Genomic DNA, 13,553 nt, shown 5'->3' on the forward strand with positions numbered 1-13,553 from the left:
TGTCTGCGTGGGTCATCGGCAGGGTAATGTTGTCTTTGGGGTTTTTTTACCCTAGGAATTTTGCTGGAGTTTTCTGCTCCTTTTTTAGCCTTTCTATGCCATTTAATATGCTCCTTACTGGGTTTCTGTGGGCCTGCGTGCCCGTATTTCTTTTGGTGGAGCCTACATGGGCATATATTTTGAATCTCATTGCTTTGTGGTCTAGGGATTTTTGACCCTAGGGTTTCATTCCTTGAACCCTATTTGACATATGCTTGCCCCTTGTAACATACTTGCTCTCACTCATAATTGCACATGCACATGGTGTGTCTACATAATGTAATTTTTATTCTTTGTTAACATAATAAAAATTACATAATTTTTATTCCTTGTTAACATAATAAAAGTTACAGTTTTTTTTCTTTGAAGGAAAAAACACTGAATTAAAATTATTTGTAAATTTTAATGACTTATAATTGTGTAATTTAAATTGAATTTTTTTATAAATTTATGATTTAATATATATATATATATTGTATAATAATTGGAAACTAGGGTAATGGATTGATTCAACAATGGGAACTAGGTGACTATATTTCCCTATATCTACCCCTTTCGTGTTGAAATCTCATAATTTACATAAGGATTAATTTAACTAATGATTTTTTGAAAACAATTTCTAATGATTTTTTGAATACAATTTCTAGCAAGATTATGATTTCTTCTTATTTAAAATGCACTTAATGAATAAATAGATTCATGACCCAAAAAAACTTGGAAAAATGACCATTCCATCTATTAATTATACATGCTATTTACATAATACTTGATAACTCAGCCATCGTCGTCATCGCCATCACCATCGCCATCACCATCATCATCAGCAATTAAAGGAACCCCACCCATGAACTAAATCTATATTAATGTATTTAATATTATTTTATATATTTAATAAAATTCAATATTAAAATTATATTTAATAAAATTCAAAATTAAAATTATTCCCACCCATCATATTTTCATCATTTAACTAAGTTCATCACCACCAATGGGTCACCCTCACCTTCAAATACATAGGACGCTGTTCCACCATCAATCATCTTGTTATGGCAATGCCCAAGACAGGTTCCTACAACATTCCATCGGTTACCCAAATATCAGAACAAAACGCACACAACTAGAGAGCAAATAATTCGTTCAAAGAGCACTGGTACAGGAAACACAAGGAAAGGAATCTTTTGAGTCCAACAGAGGAGTTGCAGAAGGCAAATTCAGAATTCTCACAGAGACAGACAAAGAGCGGTATCACCAATATGGCAAATATGAACCAGGAGGTAACAGAAACAACAGAGATGTCAAGACTAGACGGTTACAGAATAATACTGCAATTCTGCATGTGAACAGTCACTACAGTTGAGACCATAATCATCAATCAATCAATTCAATCAATACTCCCTCATGCCCAAAATCTTCATGCCCTTCATTCCCATGTGAGAGCTATCATATCATTTCATAAATTTGCCTCCATACAGCCCAATTCAATGTAGGGAAGCCACAGTGCAATTCTTTTCGCATTTGGGTGAATTGGGTCTGTGTAGATTCTTGTGTTATATCATATCAAGATCACAGTCCTCGTGAACTTTTGTCACAGAAGTCTCCTGATCTGTATTTAAAAACATATCATGAAATTGCATAACAGCCCTTTATCTAGGAAGGCTTCAAACAGCCCTGTACTCTCAATGTACATTTTGTTATTATACTGATATTTCTAAATTGGTTTTGAAACTTGGTTATCCTTCTGACCCCACACGATTTATAGAAGATGCCTCGGCACATCAGGCTCGCAATACTAAAAAAACAGCGACAGCGCGTTGAATATGTTACACCCATTCACACTGTAATCATGTGTTCAAGTTAGTGGGATAAAACCTCCAAGCCAACATTGAATTCAAATGCGCGCTAATTTTACAGGATTGCAGCTATTTACAAAGTTCTGCAATATTTGGGCGAAGTTTGGGTTGAGATCTGGCGAGCTAATGCTATTTATTTTGACAGGACTGTGGTGGGTATTGTATGGTTGTGCTGTGGATGCCGATATTTATTATATTGGTGTGCACATTAGATTTTGGTAGGTGGGTTAATGGTCAAATATGGCTGTATCATGTCATATTGATTGCTCCCATCCAGCTGTGTTAAAGGATAGTCCATATCGCATTCAACGTTCTGCTGGCTCTAAGTTAGAATTTCTGTGATCCAATTTGTTCCAAGTCACTGCCATGATCTGAACTGAAGATTTTGAATTGGGACATTAGATTGATTGGTTGCTAATTGGATAGTTTCATTTCTGAGGGTGCCATGTGAGTTCTTTATCATAGTTTAATTTCGTATCAGCTGTAGGGGGCAGGGGAGCTGTAATTCTTGCAGTTACATTGCAGTAAACCATACTTTTGGTTGAGAGTGTTTGGTCAAGTTAGAAAATAAAAGACCTACTGAAGATAGGTGGAGCCAATCAATGCCTGGGCCTTGGAGCTGGGTTTTATCAGCAGACAAAGACAAGATGATGATGTGCACTTGCTCAAGAGAGCAGCTCAATTTGGGGGAAATGCCTCAGTCCCCGGACTCCCTTGCTACCCGGGAATTTTCTGCTAGTGGGTTCTCTTCAAGGACCGGGGAAGCAGACTGTAGGCCAGATCATGGTAATATTGAGGAGGCAGAGTCATCACTTCGAGAAGGACTTTCTCTTAACTATGAGGTTGGTCTATCTACATGGCATCTGATTGATTCAATTTGAGAAAATAACTGTGGATTCCTGTTTTGGATGGTCTAGGTCAACCGTGTTTTGAAATTTTGAAGGAATGATGCCATATGAGATGATTATACCAGTCAATTTAGTTAGAGTCTGGACTCTTTCTTACTGGTCAATGCGTTCTTCAATATGCAGGATTGTGTTCTTTAACCTCTCTGCTTTAATGGAGATAAAGAGTTCTCATTGCAAGTTTGAAGTTGTTTTCTGTCTTTGGGTTTTCAAATTACTAAGTCTCCTATGTAGAGGTAATGTTTACAGTTTTATCCATGGGGATGGATTTTCAAGTGTTTAATACGTTGACATGGGAGCATCTTACTCTTCACAGAATGGTTCCAAGTATGTTGCCCTTGGAATGAAAAGTACCAAGGGCATCTGCCATGACTTTCATGTTTTGTTTTAGTAGAATCCAATGTTCTCCATTTTACAATGGCGGGTTACAATCCGAGGGATCCCTATGAATCCCCACCTGTGAAATCTGGTCCCTGCCCCTAAGAGAAGCCCCTTGGGATTAGTAAGAGTTAGCAGGCAATTCTTTACTCCAATCCGGTCGTGATTATCGCGCAGTCTCTGAGAACTCTTGGCTTGACATAAGATCCCTTTGGCTCATAGGAGTTTTTTTCTGAATATCTGGAATGGAGAGTCATGGCTACTTGGAATTTTGTGCAAAATGGGTCAAGTTGCGATGCCGGTTGAAAACAGTAATATGAAGTATTTCCATTACACCTGCGTAGAAAAGATGTTGAAATGATCTAGAGCAACGGCATCTGGCAGGAATGTCACGGATTCCGAACATCCAACAGAATGGTATCTTAATCTTTAGAGAAAAGGACAATAAGTTTATAGGTGCCCTACTTTGAATGTGCGTGCACACCATATTCAAGTTGGGCATGTGGAAAATCAATCTCTCAAGGAGCAGAAATGTTACCTGAAAGTTTAGCTATCTGTGTATGATATAATCTCTGCTTAGCAATTTAATGGCCTTCTCAATGCTTCTCTTAATGGAAAGCCATAGCTAAATTGAGCAGTTTTTAGATGATTCAGAGTAGATCTTGTTCTCTCTTAAAGGTGCCTTTTCGTAATGGCAAAATGCCTACAAAGGAAGATTTTGTGATCAAAGTAGGTTTTCCTATTATTAGTCTATTCTGTAATGAGTGTGAAATTCCTGGAAGATCAGAAAACAAAACCCTTTCTAAATATTGATTGCCGTTGTCAAATTGATTAACATTTGTTCTCACTGTGGGCTTATCGGCAGATTCTGTTTTCTTGTTCTGTAGTTCTTCTCACAGTGATTTTGTCAGCTAAATTGAAAATTGTGATTTACACAACCCTAAGAATTCTTCTGTGGCTTATCTTTTTTTTTCTGACTATAACCCCACTTAGTTTGATAGTCAATTTATGTTGAGACTGTTTTAACGCAGGAAGCCAGAGCATTGCTGGGGCGACTCGAATATCAGCGAGGAAATGTCGAAGCAGCGCTTCATGTATTTGAAGGAATAGACATCACTGCAATAATACCCAAGATGAGGTGCGCAATTGCCAAAAATGCGCAACATCGAAAGGGGCGCTCCCGTGGAGAAAACACTCAGGGTATGTCAATGCATGCTGTCAATCTGCTGCTTGAAGCTATATATCTTAAAGCAAAATCCCTGCAGGATCTGGGCAAGCCAAGAGGTACTATTCCAAATCTAGACTTGTATTTAAAGCTATTCGAAATCTATTCTAGACTGTGGTTCATTACTGGGCTTGCAAAAAATAAGATATTGACTGGACTTGTTGACGCATGCTGAGCCAATAGTATTAGGGCAGAGAAGAATGCTAGTCTGTTAAGCTGAGCTCATCATTGTAGAAAGGCTTCTATTGTCCACGATTTTTATAATTTCTCAGTAAAATCTCTTTTCCTCTTATCAAACACATGGTAAGAAGTACTACTAATTTTACCTTGCCATTGGAAAAATTTACAGAAGCTGCTCAAGAATGCAAGATAGTATTAGACACAGTTGAGGCTGCACTACTCCAATGCACGCCTGAAGCAATTACCCGTGATTGCAAACTGCATGAGACAGTAAGCAAGGCAGTAGAATTACTTCCAGAGATTTGGAAGCAGGCAGGTGCTCTCCCTGAAGCTATGGCTGCTTACAGAAGAGCTTTACTCAATCCTTGGGCACTGGATTCAGAATGCTCGGGTCGAATACAGAAAGAGTTTTCTATAATGCTTCTTTATAGTGGCGTTGAAGTAGGTCCACCAAGCCTAGGATCACAAGTGGAAGGTTCATATATACCCAAGAGCAATCTAGAGGAGGCGATACTACTGCTGTTAATTCTCTTGAGAAAGATATCACTGAAAAAAATTCCTTGGGATCCCACAATAATGGACCACCTTACCTTTGCATTATCAACGTCAGGACAACTTGGAACATTAGCTAATCAAGTAGAAGAGTTACTTCCTAGGATTTACAACAGAGCTGATAGGTGGTATACCCTTGCTCTTTGTTACAGTGGTGGAGGTCAGGATGAAATGGCCTTGAATCTATTTAAAAAGTCTTTAGGGCACAGTGAGAAGCCTGATTTCATCCCAGCCCTTCTTTTAGCATCAAAAATATGTGGGCAAAGTTCCAAGCATGTGGATGAAGGTGTTCTTTTTGCAAAAAGAGCATTAGAGATCTCTAAAAGAGAGGATGACTGTATGAAAGGTGTTGCTAACTACTTGCTTGGGGTTGCCTTAGGGAAGCAATCTAAATCTGCAATTTCTGACACAGAAAGGGCTCAGAAACAAACGAAGGCTCTTACTGCATTGAAAAAGGCTGTATCGATAGAGAAAGAAGATCCCAAGATGCTTCTGCGTCTTAGTTTGGAGAATGCTGAGCAGCGGAATCTAAATGTTGCATTGGACTATGCAAGGAAATCATTCGATATGGAGGCAGGGTCTTCAATAAGAGGTTGGAGACTCCTAGCCCTTATACTGTCAGCACAACAGCAATTTTCCGAGGCTGAAACAGTCATTGATACCGCTTTGGATCAGACAGGAAAATGGGAGCAGGGGGCGCTACTTCGGACGAAGGCAAAGCTTCAGATTTCTCGGGGTAAATCCAAGGATGCCATCAAAACATATGGCCAGTTGCTTGCTCTAGTTCAAGCTCAAAAAAAGAGTTTTGGGGCTGGTGATCGGAAGCATAGGGTCTGTATCTAGATTCTATACCTCCTATTTCTTTGACACAGTTCTTATTTCTGTCCAGATGTTTGTTTAGGCCACTGTGCCCAATGTTCCTTTCAGTCTAGATTGTTCTAATTACATTGATTATCTTGCCTAACTATTTCTAACACCCACTGGTACAATTTAGTAGCTGGATTGGATTATCACTCGAGAATGAAAACTCATGTCAATTTGAGTGTGCAGATTTTCACAGTTAGAACTCATGTTGTAAATCTGTTTTTTTCTTCTGGAGAAACTGTGTATCTTGATACACGGTGGTTTCAAACGTGTCACTTACAAAATAGGCATCTCACCCAACATCAAGCAGTTCTATGTACACAGCATTAAACAATATGTACAATAACAAAATCTAACCAGGGTGTTCTTTCATGAATGGTTGCACAGCGTGGGGATGATAGAGACCTAGAATTGGAAGCATGGCATGATTTGGCATATGTTTATATAAACCTTGAACAGTGGCCCGATGCAGGAATTTGTTTGGACAAAGCCAATGCTCTCAAACCTCATTGTGCCCAAACTTGGCATGCCAGAGGTCAGCCTTATCCCTTCATTTTTACCTACCCACGCCAAATATGTTTGCCTACTAGACATTGTTAAATGATAATTTCTTCACAGTTTCTCTTTGATCCAGGATGGTGTTATTAGATTTTCTAATTGAACTCTTTTGTTTAGGTAGCTATTAAATTAGTCTCTTGTATTGACTTTGAATTGCTTGTTCGACAGGGGTGCTATACCAAGCTCAGGGCCTACACAATCAGGCTTTAAATGCCTTCTTAAGTGCCATAGCAATCGATACTGAGAATGTACCAAGTATGGTTTCCATAGCAGAGATTCTGAGACAAGAAGGCCAGAAGTTATTACCGGTTGCCAGAAGCTTTCTGACAGATGCTCTAAAGTTGGACCGAAATAATGACAAGGCATGGTTCAATCTGGGAATGGTTCACAAGTTGACAGGGAATTTGCAGGAAGCTGCAGATTCCTTTCAAGCCGCATATATACTGCAACAGTCAAACCCAGTCGAGAGCTTCAGTTCAGTCTAACATGGGATTCAATATATTATAAATGCTCTTAGCAGAGGCTAGCAGAGGCTTCACAGTTGCAGAGTTTGACTATTTACTTCGGCCTTAATAATCTTCTTATTACTAAGATTGTTGATTGATGTTGACAACAGCCCATTGTATATTGTAATCTTTACAGCTGATTGCTATAATTTGTTACTGGAATGCAGAAGCTAATGCTACTAAATCTGTCTCAACTTAGTCTAAGTTCTGTTCTGACACAACAGCGAGTACCATCTATCTGTTAGGCTGTGGTTCCATGTAGCGGTCTTTCTGATTTTTATTAGCAATGGGGGCTGGAAATCATTGGTACAACTAGACTGGCAATGCCATTGCTATGGTCACATGGAAATAGAAAAGCATCTGAGAAACAGATTCCAATTTTTCTTCATTTGATTCATTAATTTCCTCAATTGGATTGCCTGCTGCTGCACACAACATGTAGCTTAGTCTCGTTTGTATCTTTAATGACAAATTTGAGCAATAGCTTTTATTAATTCCAGTGAATATTTTTTTTATGTTATAAATATGTAAATGTATTCAATTTTATTAATTCCAGTGAACATTTTTTTTTATGTTATAAATATGTAAATGTATTCAATTTTTTTAAGGTAACGGTCTAAATGTTTTTGTTCTTATTACATTGGAAGTAATTAGAAAGCCAAGGCCTCATATAGGAACATCAATAATAAACAAAACTATAAATGCAGGACTTTGTTATGTAACATCAATAATAATTAGAACTATAAATGCAGGACTCTGAACCTAACATATTGGTAATATTTTATATTTATGTGTATTCACAATTTTAGGTTAAAAAAAATAAAGATGGAGTACATAAAAATTATATATATAAACAATAAATTGAGAATCTTAATGGAATATATAAATTTGTGATATTAATATTTTTATTGTGTTGTATAGTATTTATACATTAATATTTTGATTTTGTCAAAATTTAATTATAATGTGAAATAAAATTTAATTATAATTTCTTCATTTGATTCATTAATTTCTTCTATTGGATTGCCTGCTCCTGCACACAACATGTAGCTTTGTCCCCTTTAATGGGATGGTTAGCCCATTGTAGCCCTTTGTATCTTTAATGACAAATTTGAGCAATAGCTTTTATTAATTCCAGTGAACATTTATTTATTTATTTATTTTTTTATGTTATAAATATGTAAATGTATTCAATATTTTTTTAAGGTAACGATCTAAATGTTATGGTTCTTATTACATTGGAAGTAATTAGAAAGCTAAGGCCTCATACAGGAACATCAATAATAATCAGAACTATAAATGCAGAACTCTGAACATAACATATTGGTAATATGTTATATTTATGTGTTTTCACAATTTTAGGTTAAAAAAATAAAGATGGAGTATATAAAAATTATACATATAAATAATAAATTGAGAATCTTAATGAAATATATAAATTTGTGATATTAATATTTTTATTGTGTTGTATAGTATTTATATATTAATATTACGATTTTGTCAAAATTTAATTATGATGTGAAATAAAATTTAATTATAATTTTTTCATTTGATTCATTAATTTCCTCCATTGGATTGCCTGCTGCTGCACACAACATGTAGCTTAGTCCCCTTTAATCGGATGGTTAGCCCATTATAGTCCTTTGTATCCTTAATGACAAATTTGAGCAATAGCTTTTATTAATTCCAGTGAACATTTTTTTTTTTTTTTTATATGTAAATGTATTCAATTTTTTTAAGGTAATGATCTAAATGTTTTTGTTCTTATTACATTGGAAGTAATTAGAAAGCTAAGGCCTCATTTAGGAACACCAATAATAATCAGAACTATAAATGCAGGACTCTGAACATAACATATTGGTAATATGTTATATTTATGTGTATTCACAATTTTAGGTTAAAAGAAATAAAGATGGAGTATATAAAAATTATACATATAAATAATAAATTGAGAATCTTAATGGAATATATAAATTTGTGATATTAATATTTTTATTTTGTATAGTATTTATATATTTTGATTTTGTCAAAATTTAATTATAATGTGAAATAAAATTTAATTATAATTTCTTCATTTGATTCATTAATTTCCTCCATTGGATTGCCTGCTGCTGCACACAACATGTAGCTTAGTCCCCTTTAATGGGATGGTTAGCCCATTGTAGTCCTTTGTATCCTTAATGACAAATTTGAGCAATAGCTTTTATTAATTCCAGTGAACATTTTTTTTTTTAAATATGTAAGTGTATTCAATTTTAAGGTAACGATCTAAATGTTTTTGTTCTTATTACATTGGAAGTAATTAGAAAGCTAAGGCCTCGTACAGGAACATCAATAATAATCAGAATTGTAAATGTAGGACTCTGAACATAACATATTCGTAATATGCTATATTTATATGTATTCACAATTTTAGGTTAAAAAAAAAAAAATGGAGTATATAAAAATTATACATATAAATAATAAATTGAGAATCTTAATGGAATATATAAATTTGTGATATTAATATTTTTATTGTGTGGTATGGTATTTATATATTAATAGTTTTATTTTGTCAAAATTTAATTATAATGTGAAATAAAATTTAATTATAATTTCTTCATTTGATTCATTAATTTCCTCCATTGGATTGCCTGCTGCTGCACACAACATGCAGCTTATTCCCCTTTATGGGATGGTTAGTCCATTGTAGTCCTTTGTATCCTTAATGATAAATTTGAGCAATAGCTTTTATTAATTCCAGTGAACATTTTTTTATGCTATAAATATGTAAATGTATTCAATTTTTTAAGGTAATGATCTAAATGTTTTTGTTCTTATTACATTGGAAGTAATTAGAAAGCTAAGGCCTCATACAGGAACATCAATAATAATCAGAACTATAAATGCAGGACTTTGTTATGTAACATCAATAATAATCAGAACTATAAATGCAAGACTTTGAACATAACATATTGGTAATATTTTATATTTATGTGTATTCACCATTTTAGGTTAAAAGAAATAAAGATGGAGTATATAAAAATTATACATATAAATAATAAATTGAGAATCTTAATGGAATATATATATTTGTGATATTAATATTTTTATTGTGTTGTATAGTATTTATATATTAATATTTTGATTTTGTCAAAATTTAATTATAATGTGAAATAAAATTTAATTATAATTTCTTCATTTGATTCATTAATTTCCTCCATTGGATTGCCTGCCGCTGCACACAACATGTAGCTTAGTCCCCTTTAATGGGATGGTTAGCCCATTGTAGTCCTTTGTATCCTTAATGACAAATTTGAGCAATAGCTTTTATTAATTCGAGTGAACATTTTTTTTTTTTTTTTTTTATAAATATGTAATTGTATTCAATTTCATGTAGCTTAGTCCCCTTTAATGGGATGGTTCGCCCATTGTAATCCTTTGTATACTTAATGAAAAATTTGAGCAATAGCTTTTATTAATTCTAGTGAACATTTTTTTTAATGTTATAAATATGTAAATGTATTCATTTTTTTTAAGGTAACTATCTAAATGTTTTTGTTCTTATTACATTGGAGGTAATTAGAAACCTAATGCCTCATACAGGGACATCAATAATAATCAGAACTATAAATGCAGGACTCTGTTATGTAACATTAATAAGTTTTTGTTCTTATTACATTGGAGGTAATTAGAAAGCTAAGGCCTCATACAGGAACAACAATAATAATCAGAACTATAAATGCAGGACTCTGTTATGTAACATCAATAATAATCAGAACTATAAATGCAGGACTCTGTTATGTAACATCAATAATAATCAGAACTATAAATGCAGGACTCTGAACATAACATATTGGTAATATTTTATATTTATGTGTATTCACAATTTTAGGTTACAAAAAATAAAGATGGAGTATATAAAAATTATACATATAAATAATAAATTGAGAGCCTTAATGGAATATATAAACTTGTGATATTAATATTTTTATTGTGTTGTATAGTATTTATATATTAATATTTTGATTTTGTCAAAATTTAATTATAATGTGAAATAAAAATAAAATCATAATAAAATGATATAAAATGAATAAATATCGTGTTCTCATAACATTAGTGTATTTTGATAAATTCTTTGAAATTAATCACATCATGAGTTTTTGGTCGTTTCGAATCATCTAATGTGGTTCATTCTCCAAAATCAGTTTGGATCACAAAAGTCTAAAATTAAGCAACATCATTGTAGTGAATTTTCATTAAAAAAATCTTTTTTGTTTGTTTTTTGGATTAATTATTTGCATGTGATTGGGTTTGTGATTGAATTAGTTTTTAGTTTAAGATATATTTTAACATTTACATCATTTAATAAAGTAGATTGTTTATATATAGTAAATAAATATTATATAAAATATATATAATTAATTATGTTAATTATAATTATATAAATTTTTAAGAGTGAGAATCATGTTTATTATTTTAAATTTTTTGTGTGTTTACACAGTTGGAATTTTTTTATTCAAAGTTAATTATTTTAAACAAGGATGAGAGGAAGTATCCAAGATAACATTGGAGAAGCAATACATTAAGGAGTCTATCATTAACTTTGTAGTAATAATGGCCATATAAAAATATTTAGCCTTAGCTAAAGAATCAATACATTTCCTAATAATAAAAGGATATTCCTAAGCTATCACTGAGAAAGTCAGATAACTTTGACAAGTAATAAGGGATGAAATCTGCTAATTGATTGTCATCTAGCCCATTTTCTGAAAGAAATATCGTAATTAGAACCATCTTTTTCAAAAATTCAAAGACTACATGCTCAAGGGTGGGGGCGGAGTGAGAAAGTGGTAACTGGGTTGGCTAATTAGGAGCAAGAAGTGGAATGGCATAGAGAGAGACCTAAAACAATTAGATCCCTAAGCATTTAAATTGATATATGAAATTGGAGCAACAAAGGGACAATTTGGCAGGTAGTAAGTTCCCAATTACAACATGATCAATATGGTTAATTGAAAGATACATATTCAATATGATAAAAAATGGATATTCACAATTGTCTAACCGACTTATTATGGACAAAGGAGTGAGATAGATTTTGTTGTCATACAACTCATTGCTACTTATTCAAGAAGACCCCAAGCATGGTTGACCTTTCCTAGATGATGCAAATGAAAGAAAAGATAACTAGAAGATCCATTTTGTTGTGATGTCCACATTGCATAGGTTTGCCTTTTGCACAAATGAATTTTGTTCATTCGTAACACGAATCCTATTTTCCATATTATCCCTCTAGTAGAAAGGACAATCATAATATTTGTGCACACTATGGTTGACTAGGCCAAATGCATGAAAGTTTTAGCATGATGGACCATTTTTGCTAGCCATATTTCTTCTACAGGTTTAACTTACTTTATGTCTTTAAGGTCAATGCTTTCCATCTAGAATCCTAGAAAAAGGTTGAAAGTTAATCTTCTTATTGTGCATGATGGTAAATTTATCAAGTAATATATATTTGTTCTTTTTACTTCTCAAAAGAAAAGTTTCTTTTAGTTTTACACCACAAGTAATTATACCTTTCATAATTGGTAGGTTTCACAATGGCTCATCTTCTTGTTAATAGGTAATGCCTCGCCATTTCTAAAGTTGAGGCACCATAACTTGATGATTATGAGTTACAAGTAACTATTACTTTCATAATCAATAGTGTCATAATAACTTGTTTTCTTATAAATTGAAGTAATACCTTGTCAATGTTAGAAATGACGTTGACCTGTTGTCAAAGTAAAGCTTTCATCTCATTGTCAAAGTAAAGCTTTCATCTCATTGTCAAGCCAAGAGAGAATATGCCTCCTTTCTAGGATGATGCCCTTCTATAATCTAATTGGTCAAATAAGAAATATGCTTTTGGAATTATATAGGAAACTATCCTTTCAGTATTAACAAGTGTCACAATGATTTATCATATTTTTAGTTGAAAAAATACCTTGTCATTATAAAATCCTATTTGTTGACTTGTTGTCAAAGTCAAAATTTCATCTCATAAAACCAAGATAGATTAGGCCTCTTTTTGAGGATGAATAGTTTCTATCATATAACCCACCAAATGAGGAAGTTGCTTTTAAAGTTGGTCTCTGGTCAAATATTTGCTAGTTCAAGTTGGTTTCTTTATTGTTCAAGTTGGCAGAATTAACTCGTTGTGTAGTTGGTTTATTTTCAAATTGTTGGTTTATTTTTCAAACAAACCATGATGATGATTCAACTACCATCATCTTCCTTTATGTCATTGGATTAAAGAACATGGGCATGCCCACATTGAATAATAGAGGAATCCCTAAGCAAGTTAGTATTTTTGAAGAGATTCTTGTTTTTCTAGGACTTAATCTAAAATGATCCATATTAGATTATTTCTAGTTTCAAATTGTGACTTAAATGAATCATCCTTTTGATAAGTACAATCTTAGTTTTCCTTTGTTGGATTTCGAGATTTGTATTCTACAATAAGAGTATTGGT

At 33.2% G+C, this 13,553-nt stretch overlaps 1 protein-coding gene across 2 annotated transcripts; it reads left to right on the forward strand.

Annotated features, from left to right (window-relative positions):
- Positions 1-1,122: 1,122 nt before the first annotated feature.
- LOC149227621 (protein NPG1-like) lies at positions 1,123-7,467 on the forward strand. 2 transcript variants are annotated; one of them, XM_089377840.1, is made up of 5 exons: positions 1,123-2,731; positions 4,204-4,456; positions 4,747-5,960; positions 6,381-6,528; positions 6,720-7,467. In XM_089377840.1, exons 1-5 carry the CDS (start codon positions 2,492-2,494, stop codon positions 7,034-7,036), a joined length of 2,172 nt encoding a protein of 723 aa, XP_089233966.1. In that variant the 5' UTR covers positions 1,123-2,491; the 3' UTR covers positions 7,037-7,467. The 2 variants fall into 2 exon arrangements, with proteins under 2 accessions (XP_089233966.1, XP_089233967.1); XM_089377841.1 differs by lacking the exon at positions 1,123-2,731 and adding an exon at positions 2,773-3,901.
- Positions 7,468-13,553: the final 6,086 nt, after the last annotated feature.

The sequence above is a fragment of the Pinus tabuliformis genome, chromosome J (assembly GCF_031772625.1).
Source record: "Pinus tabuliformis cultivar Carrire ecotype Pingquan chromosome J, CPIR1, whole genome shotgun sequence".
Lineage (NCBI taxonomy): Eukaryota > Viridiplantae > Streptophyta > Pinopsida > Pinales > Pinaceae > Pinus > Pinus tabuliformis.